Genomic DNA, 17,228 nt, shown 5'->3' with positions numbered 1-17,228 from the left:
TCCAGTGCGCATGTTACGTTAATTTGTGTTGGTTTGTTGTTGTTATGACGTATGCTGAGTGTAGGCCCAGGCTAAAGTTGACATTTTGTGTTGGTTCAAAATTAAGGCTTTTTGGCTGCTTTTTTTGGAAAATGTAAGGAAAAAAGTTGTTTCAAAGTTTAAGTATTTGGTGTGAAAATTCCAGATACGAGAATTTGCTCAAAATACTGCATTAAGTATGTTTATTCTACTTCTTGGTGGATACAAAAACTCAGCTAGGTGACCGGACTTGTTTAGTAGCAAATGCAAGTTGAAAAATGTTATTTTGTATTGTTTAAGATAGGCCTTCAGATGGGCTTTCAGCCCCTTAACTTAAAGTGCCACATGCTTACAAATTTTTAAATATTTTATAATATTTTTAAAAAGTTTTTTGGAAACATAAACTGATACGCATGACTGCGTTTGACTTTGTTTGCCAAGCAAACAAATCGAAGGTGTGCTCGCTCGTGATGCTAAAATCGTTTGTATTGCAGCAGTGTTCTTGCCAAGAATGGTTAAGATTGTGTTCGATATTGCGAAAAGGTTGTTGACTTACCATTCGAAGCCGTTTAATAGTTATTTAAAAAACATGAGGGTTAAGATTGTACCGGCGTTAGAGGATAATTACATGTATTTGTTGGTGGATGAAACCACTAATGAAGCAGCAGCAGTGGACCCTGTTGAGCCTGATAAGATTATAAAAGCTGCAGCCGACGAAGGTGTCAAGTTGACTACGGTGCTTACAACCCACCATCACTGGGATCACGCTGGTGGAAACGAGGACATAATCGCGAAAGTCAAAGGTTTAACCGTGTATGGAGGGGACACCAGAATTGCTGGAGTTACTACACCTTTGGCTCATGACTTCTGCTTTAAAATTGGCTCGCTCTCTGTGAGAAGCCTGTTTACACCATGTCACACATCTGGTCATATTTGTTACTTCGTTGAGTCTAATGAAGAGCCTGCTGCAGTGTTCACTGGAGATACTCTCTTTTTGGCTGGTTGTGGAAAATTTTTCGAGGGGACGCCTTCCGAAATGTACCATGCTTTGGTGAACATCCTGTCAAAGCTCCCAAGCAATACCAAAGTTTACTGCGGCCATGAATACAGCGTAAGCAACTTGAAGTATGCTAAATTTGCTGAACCAGACAACCCCAGTGTGCAAAATAAACTTCAATGGGCAATGAAACAGAGAATGGAAAATTTACCAACCATACCTTCCACCATTGGTGAGGAGTTAGAATATAATCCATTTATGAGAGTTAATGATCCTGTGGTCCAAAGGAGGTGCCATACCTCGGATGGAATAAAAACAATGGGATTTCTACGAAATGAAAAGGATAATTTTAAGCCAAAGGTTTAAGTATTTATTTATTTCTGGTCTGAGCATTTTCAGTACTTCGTAAACCCACCATTTGCAATTCATTGGTGCCAGACTTTTTTGAACATATGTTTAAGTGTTTAATTGAGTTTAAATACTGAAGACCTTGCTTCAAACAGTGGTTCTCAGACTGTTTTACTACCAAGTCAAATTCAACACCCATTCTTTAGGAAGCCTTCCAAATAAATGGCCATTTTTACTAGTGGGTTGTCATATTGACTGTATAACTTGACACCCACAGGATAGTAGGATAGTACTACTTGTTTATTGTTCTCTGCTTTTTTAATAGATTAGTGTGAACAATTATTTTGCCAGTCTTGTAAATGACAAATTTACTGTGATTTCCTTTAAAGATAGGTCTCTCACAAGTAATATTTATATTGGTTGCATTATTTTATAAAATGCACTAAATTTTTACCTGTAAGGACAAGTCTGGGTAGCTGAAAGGATGTTTTAGGACTGGTTTTGAACCATTGTTTTAAAGCCTTGTGCTAATATTCAAGACTGAGATTATGTAATTTCACTCAAATATTTACAATATGTTGTACAATATGAATGATTAATTACTGATATGATAGAGTAAATACATTGTGACTAAATCATGACTAATTTCGTCGCTTTTATTTTACTGTTATGCTAAATATATGCGTTCTGTGGGTGTGAGTTTTATAGTTATTGAAGTGATGATTTTCATATTTCTTGAACTTTGGTTCGAAAGGTTGATGTTGCAAGAAATGTGGCTCAATCAAGTATTGTTTATATTTTTGCACGTAAAGGTTTATGGCTAATCATGTCACTCACGGCACAGTTGCATTTAGCAGAAAACGTTTAAACATAGCTACTTTTGACAGGATTACATATGTTTTGCTGCTCTGTTTTTCTGCAATAAGTAGAGTGTTGTAGACTTCTGAACTTTTAAGCTAATCTCTTGAGCGAAATTGCGAGGTTTGCTTTGGTTAAAGCTCAAACTACTTTCAATTCAACTCCACTTAGGCCAAATGTGTTCCAAGTTATCTGTAGCCTTATAGTTTCAGCCATAGTGAAATTTCCAATATGGTTATGAGCCAATACTCTACTATAGTTGCTTGCGTATGTTGATTAAAAAAATTTTGATCTTGTTCCAAACCGTCATTAGATTTCTTGGACTTAACGTCAAGCAATACATGATTTATTGCGTTTCGTGCATCGACAAAAACGTTTCGTATTAACATGTAAAACAACTTTACGCATATCGAGAAATTTTTAATGCCTAGGCGAAGAAATGGGGTTTATCATGGCACGAATTTCGTTTCATTGTCACAGAGATATATGGTGATTTTATCTTTGCATCACGTATCAAATCTTGCTATTGCAATCATTAGCATTGCAACACTTGTGTTCTGTAGTGTAAACCGGCGATGTCAATTTTAGGCTAATATTTTGGGATCGGTGCTTTTTCTCTCATTTCAACTAAAAGTTTTTCGTGGTGGTTCGTTGAAGTGGCATTAAAAAATTGCATTTGTAAATACAGTATTTTGTTGCCGCAAAGGATGCCATGTTTAGTCTACTGACAACTGAAACAAGAACTCGTGCACAGATTTTGTCACTACAACTTATGCAAGATCAGAGAGGGAACCAGACACAAATTTTTTCTGTCAATTGCGATTGACGCACTCTAAGCACGAAATTCAATCCGTTTGACATTTTCCTAGAAATCTATCGTGTTCATAATAACGTAAACTGTCCACGTAATTCTCCACGTGCCAGTTTGCGATCGTTAGGAATCGGGCATCCGTAGACAGTCAGTTGACTGGGCACTTTTTACTATTTTTAATCACCGGTTAGACGCCGGTCCCCTTAAATAATTATTTCATTTCCGTAGTACAACACGGTGATGATGTCTGGGACGTAAATCCAATGTTCTGGCACGTTTCCGATCGGAAGTAATGCCCGATTTTCTACAAAAGACGTCAACGCACAATTTCGACAAGAAATTATATACTTCAGAAAATATTGGAGTTAATTCTTATTACGAAAATGGAAATCTAGAAAAACCGAAATACTTGCCAACGCACTTTATCATCTGAATTTAGCCAACATACTTAATTGACTCATAGTTTGTAGTTTTGCTCAATTCTGGTTTTTGTCTTGTTTGCAAGGGATGCCACTCATAGCCGACTTCATATAACTTAAGCTTTGTCGCGTACGCCTCCTACGTTGGCGTTGCATTTTGTCACTGTAGTCATCATTTATGAATAAAAAAAATGACACCATTCTTTATTTAGTTAACATTTTGCATTGTTTAATTGAATGTATTCCACTGAGTATGTTTTCTTGAAGTAATGCGAATAAATGTTTAGCGGAAGCAAATTTGCTGTCAAAAAGTGACGTGAAGGTAAATAGGAAAAATCGTACACAACGGCCGTTAGAAGACGGTGCTGAGCAGAACATAGGCTTAGCCATGATTACTCGACAGCCATGCCCATGTCATATAGGCTGATGAGTGATGATGTTGTTCATATGGTCGAATTGGCTCTATAGCCTTATAGTATTAACACGTTGCCTTTCAGATTGAAGTTAGAACAAAACGTACAGCGAGAGAAACTTAATCATGACGACAGAATGTTTGGTTGCACTTCTTTTTGTTTGCGCAAATAGCAAAATTTTGACGCCGAAAATAAATTTCAAATTCAGCCCTCTACCCAAAAATATGATGTTTGGTAACATTTTCGTTCTGCGTTAATGCTGTTATAATATTTCAATGGTCTTGTTTGCAACAATAAACGATGCTTGATTGTCCTTGCAGTCTGTTAATACATGTTGATTTATTATTTGTTGGCCGTGCATAACTGCTGACCAGTATACGACACAATTCTATGTAGAATAGGATTGACGACTGCATTAGATAAACGTTAGTCGTTACAAATACTAATGACATCGATTACATTTTGTGTTAACAGCAAGGCTATTACGAATAAATCGATTGCTGTCGTCTTTGGTATAACGAAGAAGTAAAATGTTGAAAAGTCAACCGATTACTAAATACGAATTTTGAATTTACTTGAACAAGATATCATCATCAAGAAAACGCGAACAATTGGTAATCGATTACGAATAAAGGTTACGATTGTCTCAAGACCAAAGTATTGCACTTTAGCGCCACATAATGGAACAATCTCATAAATAGAAATTATGGCTTTTGTTAGAGATGAGTAGAACACGAGCCTAAAAACTCGGCACGAGCTTCATCAATTTTAAGTGTTTTCACGAACCGGAGCGTCACTCCCAGATTTACTCGAACGTTAGAATTTTAATTTGTGCAGATAATCATGAAGTATATTGTTCCAAGAGAATTATTTTCAACGTTACTTAAAGATTTATACTGCTTTGTAAATTTTACCGTTAATTCCCTATATATCAACTTGGACGACGGCTGATAGACTTTTGCTGGCCCTTTTGAGAAGTGAGAGTCACCCATTCTGAATCTGACAAAATCTCATCTTGATTTCTAACAGGGTCATGTGACTTTCTCACCAGCACCTTTGCAAAGACAGATGGGCCGACAGGTATAGAAAACGGTGTCAACATTATGGAATAGCTGAGAAACTAAACTAACATAAAAGTGAATGATAAAATGGCAATCAGCGAACAGATTTAAAAAGCAAAACAATCAACGCTATTTAACGAAAAAGAACGTAAATGTTTCAGCAAAGCGATAAAGTAGAAACAAAAGGTCCAAGCCTGGTGGTAACATGGTGCCAACCACCATAACAGAAACGATATTTTAGTTTTTTCTTCAGCTTCGCTTCGCATATCAATTGACTTGAACTCAATCGAGTCTCATTTGCCTTATGTGGCTCGACGTGACTTGCGACACGAGTTTGATGACTTCGTTAGGACTCTGGTATTTTCAATTGTGCATGAACATAGACACGTGTGAGCTGACGATTTCTAACCAATCTAACTAATAGCAAAATACTTTTTAAAGACAACTCTTCATTTTAAGGATCCGGATTTTTCACCATGGTTATTCGAGCTTTTACAGGTACTTACCAAGTAATGATTCGGTACAAAAAATATGTCCAGTTAAAGCAAACGCTGGGACATGTTGCTGGTTAGAATTTGATGACGTTCGACTTGAAACACCCTGTTGATCCTGCATTAGGAACTGTTTAAGAAAGTTGTGAAATTTTTATTAATAAGTTATTTTCATCGGTTATATAAACTTGTTTTGCATATGAAAATCAAACTTAAACTTTCTAATGTTTGTTTTTCTTCTTATATTTCATGATTTAAGTTCCAATATACAAAATGCTGTGTTGGCTTATTACAAGTTATCAGGAGCCAGATTTGTTTTTTTTTTGTTAATTTAATTGTAGCTTACTAAGAGCGTTAAGCCAGAACTTATAAAGTGATAAAACTCTTTATATATTAATTAGAAAAATTTCCTTCGTAAATTGAAAGAAAATCAGATCATTTCATATCAGTCCTCAACCATTGCTGGTCCGATAATTTGATTAATTGGAGTGACCAGAGCAAGGAAATATTCACAAGATTCTGATTTGTACAAGTATCAATGTCTCTTACTCCTACAAACTTGACTTTTTCCATTTGGCACACCAGTGCTATGTAATGCGGGAATAAGCGACATTTTTTCCTCCACCTGATACTATACCTCAAAACTACATAAGTTATAATTATATGTTAATCTTAATATGGATAGTGTAAAATAGTATTGAAAATGTATCGCTTTCTGTTAATAGCTTTCAAATGTGGGACACTTAGCGTTCTTAAATTGTTGTTCAACAACTTTGTTTCAACAAAGAAACACTTTTGAAACTATCACAGACAAATTTTGCGAAAACGTCAACCACCCGAAAGATTTTTTCGATTTCCGTTATACGCAACTTACACTGTGAGAGCGTGTAGTTTGGGTCCTAATGAATTTGTTGACTGTAGTTCCTGTACCTTGCACAGGAACAGTTTAACAACGCGTTGTCATCACAGACGCAAAACCAGTATGGAACGTCCCTAAAGAGTGTCTCTATAACTACGTTTTCGGTATAGTGTGTAGTGTTGTGCACAGTGTACAGTTTGTGGTATATAAAACACTTTGTGTTTTTTCGATCTTTAAAGGATCGTGTGTAACGTGTTATATGAAGTGTAAATCATATGACGTATTTTTAGAATATAGTCTGTAATATAACCCTATCTAAACCGGTTGAGCGACATTACTATTTTGACTATGTGTGCCCGACACTGCACACAAATTTTTAATCGTTAATTACTCGAAAACTATACGTTGTAAACTGATCGGATTTGTACGAGTTAGTAGCAAAACCATCTGGCTTCTTGTATACAGCATAATTGCAAAACTAAAGAAAGTGCATTTAGTGTAAATTAAGTATTTCTACAAGTGATACATTTCTAGAAGTTTTTTTTCGTTACGCCGAGCTTTCACTGTGCTTAATTGCCTGTAAAACCAGCTGACCTCGGGACGAAAACATAAGAGAACAGGTTAATCGAGTTAGTTGTGTGTGAAAGATTAAACGATAACGGTACGTTTCAATGCTCTCATGGTGACAGCAGAGGGCAAAATTATGAAAATATGACAATACCTCAAAAATTACAAAATGAAACTTTATAATACAAACATGAACATAGCTGAACATTTTTTATGAAAAGTTACCAAATTTCGAGTTTCTACAGCAAACAGTGCAACTGTACCGTTGTTTTGCTGTGACTGTGTGCAGGGTCGGCCACACATAATGTAGATAGGGTTCTGTCGAGAAGCAGATAATACTGTGGTTTCACTGTGTAATTTTTAATTTAAATTATTTCAATAGAAATTAGAAGTATTGAAAGCTTTAATTTATACCTGGACTTATTTTGTGCTGTCGATACAATCAACAAATCAAAGTTGACATTGTAAAAAACTGTCCAGAAACCAGGGATTTTTTGACAGCCACTGGTATTAATATTAGATGGTAATGATGTCAATCAATCTGGTTAGAAGTCCATTTTCGAGTTTAATCTTGGTGATAAAATTTTCTGGTCTGTTTTGCTTATAGGAGCAGATTTGAACAGAAAAAAGCGATTTATGTAAGCAGTGATAATAATTAATCGAGAAACGTACGTGTCGAATAAATTTTATAAAACCTCAAAGTGATGTAGGCTACCTGGCAATCCCATCATAATTAACTTGAAATTAACATTTCACTTTATTGCAAACAATATGCGGTAAGTGTATCAACATGGAAATCAGCTACGAAATTATTTTTACGCATTATAATGATACAAAAATTGAAATAATTTTAAAGTTAATTAACTTAAATAACCACAAAATGAAAACGATTAGATAAAAAAAGAAACAGAAATAAACAACAATTTTGATTAATATTTCTTCAAGTGATTGCTCGAAAAATATCATATGCTTCAAACCAATACCAGTTTATAGCTTGCGTGGTCATTTAGCAGCCAGGTACGTTGTAGGTCCAGTCGCAGTAGAGAGTATCAGGGTTGAAAACCAGCCCCGGAGGACAGTCTCTCTCAATTAATATACCTTTAAAAAAGTTTTAAGTGTAAGGTAACTTGCACTTGATAGGCACAAGTATATGTTGTATTGATGCTAAGAGATTTTTCTATGAGCCAGCGTTGTTTTGAGAATATTTTTGTTACAACTTACTGAGGTACAGGATAAATTAGTTTGACGTAATCAATTAGTCACGACGACCAGGACGCTGTGTAAAAATTAGTGCACAGTATACAGTAAAAATTTTACGTTTTTATCACATTGCTTATAAAAAGCTATAGCTCAGAAGTGCTAATAATTAATATCTTTGTATGTGTTGTGTACATTGCTGTAAAGTTTTGATAACACTTTCAAGATGCAGTTAATTTAGGAGATTTATTTGGCATTAGGCCTATATGCTTAACGTAGTATATAGCAGTTTTGTGATATACTTTCTATATAACATCAATACTTGACAAAGTATAATCTTCACTAATTACCGCTGACTTCCGCAGTATTTGACGATAATCGTAAAAGGTTAAGTCCTTGTTTATTTTGAAATCACAAAAATTATTTACCTGCATTGCACTGGTAATACTTATTGCATTTTCCAGGAATAGGAAGTAATAAGTCCATGCCGTCAGTGCTGCTACAAGAAGGCGGAGCTAAAAGAATACGATAAAGAGTAATGGTCACTTACAATCAACATAATTGACAAACTATCATGTATTCATCTGTTTAAATTTTTTCGTCCTTGGTACAGTGAAGACGAAAAACAATATTAGTTGATAATAAAATGCGCTAATGCATGGGAAAAAGCGACAAACCATAAAAGAGTTCAAATGAGCTTGAAAATGGTGATGGTTCGTTTACATGCTGATGACGATTATAGCAAGGCCACTAAACCAACAACCTCAATTATCAACAGTCAAAAAATCAACAGTCAAAATTATATACTTCGACAGCCTGATCTTACGTGGTTCTGATGAACCAGTTGGTGGTGCAATTGTGGCAAGAGTCTGCCCAGAGCAACTTGGAACGTTTTCTGGACGATCGCATACGCCAATGCTTGGGTTAAAAACAGTATTTTCTTTGCAGGGTAGAGTATATAGGTCTCCATTCGAACACTGGAATAGCAGTAAAATTTTTGTCAACAACTAAATAATTAGAAGTGTGTTAACAGTCAGGCTATAGTATATAGGCCAAATTGGAAAAGTAAAGATGAACTAGCCTACACTTTCAGTTATTGAATATTGCCAACAATAAGTTAATTAAACTTGGACTTGAAACTTTAACTGAAAGTTGCAGTTGAACAGTATAATTAAGTATTTTAGACGAAAATTTTATTTTTTTAGTGTTAAATAAATCTTATCAATGCCCCCCTGAGATATCAGATGTACCAGATGTTGATTTAGGATAATTATCTTTCTCAAAGAAATCTGATGATAGGTTTATTGTCATCAAACCTGATAAAAGTTTTTGCAATCGCCTTTTTTTTCAAATGGAATCGAACTTATTGGAGATCCCTCTCCATTAGAGCAAGACACAGCCGGAGGTTTCAAGAAGAGATTCATCATCGCTATGTTGGAGACATCGGCAACTTTGTTATCATCATCAGTAGCACGAAGCGCAAAAGCGACTCTGAAAGGAAAATGTTAAAATAATGAACAGCGGATGCCGAAGATTAAACAAACTAGCAAACAGAACTAGCCACAAGCAATAAAAACAGGACAGATAAAAAATAACAAATAAGAAGTAGTGTTACTAAACCATTGCTAACCGTATATGAGAGCTGCTTAAGTAACTGTACAGACTACAGCACAGATTTAGCAAACCAAAAAAGTCATTTTCCAAGTTTCTTAAGAAAATTTATACTCACGTTACTAAATCCTTATCTGTTGGAATATCTGTGAGGTTGACCACAAAGTTTTCTATGCTATTGGCAACACTGGGATGCGTTAAATCGCCGGATATAAGGTTTCCGCTTTTTACAGGATTTTGGGCGGTAAACGATTTAGAAAGAGAACTCGGACTGCCGTAAGTGTAACGAATCTCGTAGGAATTGGCTTTAAATAAAATATAAAGTAAATTCACACTGAAAAAGATTTCAAATGTGGTTCATGTTTTACTCTACAGTATAACAGTACCAACTTACAGCACAAGAAGTACCACGATATATTTTTATAACAGTCAAACATAGCGCAACTGAAAAAAATGTTGCGGACAACAGACAAGTTACATTTCAATCGAATTTAAGGTTATTGTCGGTAAGCTTACTAATCTGTGCTTTATTTACACAAGTTAATTGATTTATACAGATCATGCTGTCCTGCTTGTCTAAGTACAAACAAGATAAAATTTTAATCGTCTACATTCCTATCTTAGGCTACTGTTTATGTTCGGAAGAAAAATAGGCATAACACATAAGTTTATTACCGGTTCCAGCGTCATAATCATCTCCTGGTGAGGTGAATGTCAACAGAACTCCTTGACTGACGTCGAGGGCATCAACTTGTTTAACTGTCAGGTCGATTACTCTGCTTGGTGGGAAGAGATCGCTTGAGTCTGCACTTGCTGTTCTATAACACAAGAAAAAAGTACAGTACGTGAAGCACACACGCAAACTTGAATTGTTGAATAAAAATAAGTTTGTTGTTAGATTAAATATCTTTAATGTTTACTCGGAAAAGAAAAAAGCTCCTGCAGTATCAATACGAGTGAACGGATCGATGTCTGTCGTGGTCGTTCCGCTTTGCTTGCTCGATGTTACGTGTTCGTGAGCGGCAGGGTTTAAAACAATATTTCCTATAATACAAGTGCAGGAGGTGTTGCAAACTTTCTCTTAATGTTTCCCATTGCTTAACAATATATTCCTGAAAAGCTACAAACCTTTGCTGTCAACATGCCCGAAGTTAAATGCTGCAGGTGATCCTGGCGATAACGCAGGTCCGGCTGCTGAAATGTTGTTTCCAAATCCCTGAACGCTAACCTAAAATAGTGTACAAAGAATTTTCTTTCAAAGTTTTTTTGCACAGGTAAACTACTTAAATGCGCAACTCTTGCATATACCTGCACAGAGTATCGTCCTGTATTTGAGAACTCCGTGACATATCTGGAATATATACCGTCATTTTTTCGCACATCGGGAGCTGTAAATGTATATAGGTTTTATCATTAAGCCTACACTTATTATACTGCTCCGTGTGCACCTACGAAATAGTGTAATCACGTTCATTTTTTGTAAGTGAATCATATTATAAAGGAAACAATTTTGACCTGAACCACCGTCATAGAGGTCAAGCATATGCACTGCGCCAGTGTCTGTGGATGTGATTTTGGCCGTAACAAGCGCTTTCAAAATTGGTTCATATCCCATAGAAACCTAAATCAAGCAACATAAACTTTTAGAAGAAGTTGCTGGAGTTCATCAATTATTTAACTAAAGTTTTTGATAACTTTCTCTCAATTTTAACAACTTTTTTCACCTTTGCGTTCACAACGAGCGGCGAACCACTGGAAACATCTGACGAAGAAATGGATGATTCTACAACGATTGGCGGAACGTCCTTATCCGCAGCCTGGCTAGTTACCAATACGTTGACAGTCATGGAGTGAGTGTCGGTTCTTATTTCGTATATCCAGTTACCTGCCTGCATATTGCATAACAGGGAAGTGTATATTACTGTATAAACCTGAGACAAACAAGTTGAAAAACCTCAACTATAGTTAGAACATAATGCGAAATGTTTTACTAGACTATACTGTTGTAATCGCAGACGATTCCGGCTTTGCATTTTTTGTTATTGCAAATTTTTTTCACAGCGTAGACCTAAAGGATTGAGCTCTTGCCTTGGCAACTCCAGGAATTTGAAAATTGATTGTCTTTATGTTGATGTTCTCACTGACTCCTGTGCTGTCACAACGCGGACGTGGGGTAGAACAGTATTTTTCTCCAGTAGGGTTGGTAATTACCACGTCTGGGGCATAAGGGTACTGAGACCACGATATACCAAACAGAGTGTTTTTTCCAACAGTCGAATCCAGCACCACCATTCCGCTAGTGAAGTCGTGCGCATTCATGAAGTGAGATCCAGAAAAAATCTACAATAAATACGGCAATTTCATCTTTACATCTATACGGTAAATGTTTATTAGTTTGAAGGGGAAGGATCTTGACAACAATAAACAAAAATAAACATTTATTTGCCAACCTGAAACTGTTTATCTTGAATATCTCCATCATTGTTTTCAGAAAGTGTTTGAAATGCTTCAATAAGACTCTTTAAATCATTAGGTGAGGTAGTTCTACCTCCTGTCTCATCACTTAACTTCTGGAGATCAACACTACCAGACGTTCCGAAAAACACGGAGTCGACAATTACGTTCTAAACATTTTTTTAAAGTTTAACCCAAGAATGATGTCTGTAAATGATTAATTGATGTTAATACATGCTATATTGTGTGTATTGTTTTGTCTGAGTTATATGAAAGGTCCTTCTGGGATGTTTGAAAAATCACGGACAAGCTTTAATAAAAAAGTTCAAGTAGATTATGCTGAACAATCACATAATATTATTTATTATTATTTATTGCTATATTTTTCATACCGCGCTTTTAAATGTCGGATCCTCTCGAACTTCGTTAATATACGGAGCAACATTTTCTTGACCGTCTGTAAGTACAATGAGGTGACCTCCTGAAGAATCTCCAAAATCGGTCATGGTCTGAAAAAATAATTAAAAGCGTCTGAATAAAAATTTAACTTCATGAATTTTGTTAGAATTTTGTTATAGTTTGAAGAGCAGCTTTACTTCATAGATTTTAAGTGGATTGTTTTACTAAGTAAACGACAAGGCAAAAACTGTTTCAAAATTTTGCAAATACTCGTAGATATGCACTTTCTAAACAAACCCACTTCTTCTTATACCCAAACGTTTTCTTCAAGGTAAAATGAATTAAAATGGATAGACATAATATAGACAGATAAAACGAAATTTTTATAACAATGTATTCGTTACTTCAATCCCCTTTAAGATTCCACGGCCAATTGCAGTGCCGCCATCAGGTGGAGATGGCAAACGGTTTAGCAGATAATTGCGATCGGTTTGAGTATTTATCATAATCAACGGACAAAGTTCTTGTGCTTCGTAATTGAACTCAACAATCCCAACTGCGCTTTTGTCGGGAACGTAGTATGATATGAAAGATGACGAAGCAGTCATCATAGAATCGTAATTGATCTATTAAAATAAAACTTGCATAACCAGCGGGAATCAGTAATGTAAATATCTCATTTTCTGCTCGTGCTTAAAGAGGCCTAAAAACAATATGTTGTAACTTACACCATTCATGCTTCCAGAAGTGTCCAGAACTAGCACGTAGCGTGGTGTCTTTGGTTGAATCACTTTGAAAGTGGGTTGTGGGTTCACAAATCCGACCTGCGGTAGATTGGCTTTGTTCTTGAAATCAATAGAAGACAGCATGACATCCCAAACACTTCGTTGATTGCATAGTCGGTTGTGTTCGTTCGGTGCCTCATGGTTGTGCAAGTTGACCGGATCGCTTTCGTCACTATGACAGAACGCCAGTACCTGCACACGACAAACCATCGTTAGATACAAACGCGTTTGTGTAACTACAGTTTCTAACATATATGCCAAAATCTAAGAAATATCCTTGAATGGAAAAATTTCATTGAAGGCTAGACGCTCTTCATGGTTTCATTTTTTATTAAATTTTCAATTCCACGCTACTGATAAGACAGTAATTGTCTATAACGAGCTTGTTTTAAGGAAGTGAGATATACTTGATCTAAATATTGATGTGACATAAGGGAGGCGTTTAGACTTTCAGGTTGTTCAGAATCAACGATGAAAACGCAGCCATCTTCAGGAAGCCAATTTGTATCCCCGTTGTACTGACAATCTCTTGTTCCATTGTCGTTTAGAATTACCACATTTGTTCCTTTTAATGATACAGGGCATCTTCAAAATATCAATAAGTTTTTAATATATGTTAATAACTTTAACTAAACGTGCTGTGGCATAATTATAACAAGCAAGTAAAAAGGAAAGTCAGCTTCAGCAAAAGGTCTTAAAATATGGAAAAGGAGGAAGAGGAGCTAAACAGTAGAACAACTTGAAATATGACGCAAGACATGTTAAGAATATTAAAAAACACTTAAGAAAGCTTTGGATTAAAGTTTATAGAAAATCACCTGGTAGCTTCAGGGTTTTGACTCTCCGAAGCATAATAGAAGGGATCGTAACCTTCAGTGGCGCTTTCGTCGAAGACGCCCCAGCGGAAGTGCGCCCACTCATGGATCATAGTTTTACCTTAAATGTATCACGTTTTTCATATTTGAAAGCTTTTTTAATTGTGCCTAAAAATTCTCCAATGAAAGTTTAAAAACGTTCCGTTTTTTACCTTTTGGGCCATAGTTTTCAATGACGTCATCATTTAGGATAAAATCAGGAGTAATGTGAATATATTCTCCTGGCTCTCCACATTCTCCATATTGCATCGTGTATGGTTCATCTCCATGTTTCGGGTTGGCAGATGCTACTAGAATGCCAGCCTAGAAACATCAGTAAGAAAAAATGTCAACAATTATGTCAATCAATTTCATATGTTGCCAGATACTGTGTATGATGTGTTGGATAAATAAACCGTAAGCCATAAACCATACATCATGCGTACTTTGCCGTAACTTTCGTTTCTTGCAGCCTTGTAGGTTCCAGTTGTCCATTTCTCCGGCACTAGAATAGTAATTTCACCAAAGTATGCCCGGTTGTCGGTGGCTTTGAACAGAACGCTTGAAGCGTCGGTCATAATGCTCTGAAAATAAACTAATGCAATTATGATGGAAACCACAACGTCCACACCAAACAAGTTGAAACAAGATAGCTTGAAATTTATAAAATAGATAAGTTATATCTTTTAATATAAATAATCGTGAAATCAATACTTACCTTTATTCCGTCAATTATTTTCGGGTCTTCTGCGATTTCAGGGTTAATCGCGATCACCAACCCCTCGTATCTGTTGTTTGCCAGAGTGATCATTGAAGCATCAGCAAACACTAAAAGAGGGACTAGAAGCAACAAAATATTCAACATCTTTGTCTTAAACTTATTGCACCTGACTACAGAAAATATTTAATCGTGTATCTTATAAAATTTTGTTTTAAATAAAAATTTTATAAAAGTGTTTAAATGCGATTGCTGGAGCGAACCTACAAAATTTACAAAAAAAGTTGCCAATATAGTTTCTTCGGCGATATTTCGAAAGTTATTTCTAGTAAAACTATAAAGTACATTTGACTCAATATTTTACGTTACTTGGTCTTATATATATAGCCAAATTATGATGTAACATAAACATGACTTTCTTTAAACAAATATTTGGCCTAAGATACTACGTGATCATTTCTTGTTCACGTAAGGTAATAAAATAAAATTTCGCAGTCCTAAGGAAAAGTTCTAAGTATTATTTGTGTGAGTGTTGACTTATTGGTTAATTTATTAAAAAGCATGTCGTAAAGTGATGACACTAAAACCGCATCTCGGTCTTAAATTTCGCAACTCGTGAAATGTTTGCCGAGTTCTTAGGTGAAACATAAGATCAAGTTGTTTACTTCGTTCCCAGAATGTTTGGAAAGTTATATCGTTTGTCATGTACGAGAGAATCTAGTTCTGCAATGTACACAGTTCATCTAAAAATAGGACCATGGATCAACAACGGTCAGACCAGGAAGGAGAAAAATCGTTAATAACCGCAGTTAATTTCTCGCAATTTCTAGAACAAGTGGCAAGCTGCTGAGTTTGTGGTTTGAGTGCTGCACAAATAAGCCAGTGAAAAAGTTGGTGCCTACAAGTCGTACCCAGAAAATATGAAAACTGGTCCCACAAAGCTATTGTAGTAAACACTTTTGGTGAAGATACTATACGTACGACATAAAGTACAAGAAAAAGCAAACGACATTTGTTTTTATTTAAACATTTGCTCATACGTTTTCCAATTGAGAAGTTTGCATTTATCTGTTTAAAGAAATTGTTATGCAACCTATGTCTATAGTTTAATTTCTTCCTAATTTAAATATGCCTAACTGTTACTGCATGATGCTGCAACAGATCAAACAGCAAAAAATGCTTAAACGCTACACTTTACTTTGACTTGTTGTTATACTATATCTGTAAATTGACTTTATTTGTATAGCGTTCCACCTCAAAGCATTCATATTTGTTGTTTTGTTGACTTTTAGGACTGTTTCTTTTGGTTAGAAAATCTGATCTCATACGTTTTTGTTGGTCTTCTAACTATTAACATTCAGCACACCAAACATGTTGCCAGCCAATTGTATTGTGTGGTCCAAGTCATAAACAAAGTTTTATCCATACATAACACGACTTAGAAGATAGTAGCAACTGTGCAGTGGAGTAGGCTACCAAAGACCTTGGTGGTACGAACGCTGTCATTATTCAAACTTGAACGGTCAGTATCTCAGGGGAAGAGTGAACAACTTGAACAACTGCAATGGAATAAGATGGAGTGGATTGGGTCGGGGATGCTGCTATTCACGATGGTTGAGATGAACATGAGATCACTATAAAGTGATGTATAATTATTAATTGCCATCCAAAAGGCGAATCTTTTATAAATAATATCGATTTCTTTTTTATAAATGCTTTTCTTTGTAATTTGTACTTGCCTTATTGAACAAATTTGAAATTGCGAACTTGTCCCGCTGAGTTTGTGTCAGAGCTGCTCAGAGTTACTGGCGATTATTGGCCCTAAAATACGATTAAATGAACAAATTACAAAAAATTCTTCGCGCTAAGAATGTAAATATTGTAAAAATCCTTTGCTTTGAATTCAACGATTTTACGACTTAAGTTTCCAACTTCTTCCATAATCTTAAGACATTTTTTTTTTAAAATCGACACAGGAATACTGATATAAATCAATTATTGCTGAAAGCAAGGTTGTGTGTTGTTTTGGCGATTTTCTGATTAGAGGGTTAGGCCAGGGTTAAATTTAATTTGAATTAAAAAAGTTCTTGAAAATGTCACTTGTTATAGTGGTCCGTCCTTTAAGCTTGTAATGAAAAGTGGTGTATGGTACCTTAACCTGTAAGGTTTGCCCACTTTCTTACAAAGTCTGTTTACTTGTGTATATCTTAACAGTGAACTTTGATAGACTTCAGCAATAATGACACAGGAATGACTACTGTATAATCTGATTATATTTGAAGCTTCTTTGAACGAGTACATCAAGATAAAACATTGTGACAGCAACAGCACAAAGACATGTTGCGGCGTTGAACGTAAAAGCCAAAAA

The 17,228-nt window shown here is 35.6% G+C and overlaps 2 protein-coding genes across 2 annotated transcripts; one reads left to right on the top strand and one right to left on the bottom strand.

The window, feature by feature from the left end:
- Positions 1-483: 483 nt before the first annotated feature.
- LOC143452266 (hydroxyacylglutathione hydrolase, mitochondrial-like) lies at positions 484-3,748 on the top strand. Its single transcript, XM_076953167.1, has one exon. It carries the CDS (start codon positions 530-532, stop codon positions 1,379-1,381), a length of 852 nt encoding a protein of 283 aa, XP_076809282.1. The 5' UTR covers positions 484-529; the 3' UTR covers positions 1,382-3,748.
- Positions 3,749-7,580: 3,832 nt separating this feature from the next.
- On the bottom strand, positions 7,581-15,051 carry LOC143452782 (calcium-activated chloride channel regulator 3A-1-like). The gene is made up of 21 exons (XM_076953878.1): positions 14,861-15,051; positions 14,589-14,726; positions 14,316-14,466; positions 14,107-14,224; positions 13,696-13,873; positions 13,232-13,480; positions 12,908-13,129; positions 12,497-12,613; positions 12,101-12,274; positions 11,739-11,990; positions 11,375-11,539; positions 11,166-11,271; positions 10,959-11,038; positions 10,779-10,878; positions 10,571-10,694; positions 10,326-10,468; positions 9,769-9,955; positions 9,356-9,530; positions 8,866-9,016; positions 8,468-8,554; positions 7,581-7,940 (listed from the first exon to the last, which is right to left on the bottom strand). The coding sequence occupies exons 1-21, from the start codon at positions 15,005-15,007 to the stop codon at positions 7,849-7,851; spliced, it is 3,156 nt and encodes a 1,051-aa protein (XP_076809993.1). The 5' UTR covers positions 15,008-15,051; the 3' UTR covers positions 7,581-7,848.
- Positions 15,052-17,228: the final 2,177 nt, after the last annotated feature.

Source organism: Clavelina lepadiformis, chromosome 4 (genome assembly GCF_947623445.1).
Source record: "Clavelina lepadiformis chromosome 4, kaClaLepa1.1, whole genome shotgun sequence".
In the NCBI taxonomy this organism is placed as follows: domain Eukaryota; kingdom Metazoa; phylum Chordata; class Ascidiacea; order Aplousobranchia; family Clavelinidae; genus Clavelina; species Clavelina lepadiformis.
The sequence above is the reverse complement of the archived record's forward strand: the minus strand, read 5'-3'. Positions and strand labels throughout refer to the sequence as shown.

What these genes read in the sequence shown, in the direction of transcription:
- LOC143452266 (XM_076953167.1), top strand. Translation starts at nt 530, where the DNA reads ATGGTTAAGATTGTGTTCGATATTGCGAAAAGGTTGTTGACTTACCAT.
- LOC143452782 (XM_076953878.1), bottom strand. Translation starts at nt 15,007, where the DNA reads ATGTTGAATATTTTGTTGCTTCTAGTCCCTCTTTTAGTGTTTGCTGAT. An exon ending in GAATCTTAAAGGGGATTGAA is followed by an intron (nt 12,614 to 12,907) that starts GTAACGAATACA and finishes TTATTTTTTCAG; the next exon opens with ACCATGACCGATTTTGGAGA. An exon ending in AACTGGTTCATCAGAACCAC is followed by an intron (nt 8,555 to 8,865) that starts GTAAGATCAGGC and finishes GTATTCTTTTAG; the next exon opens with CTCCGCCTTCTTGTAGCAGC.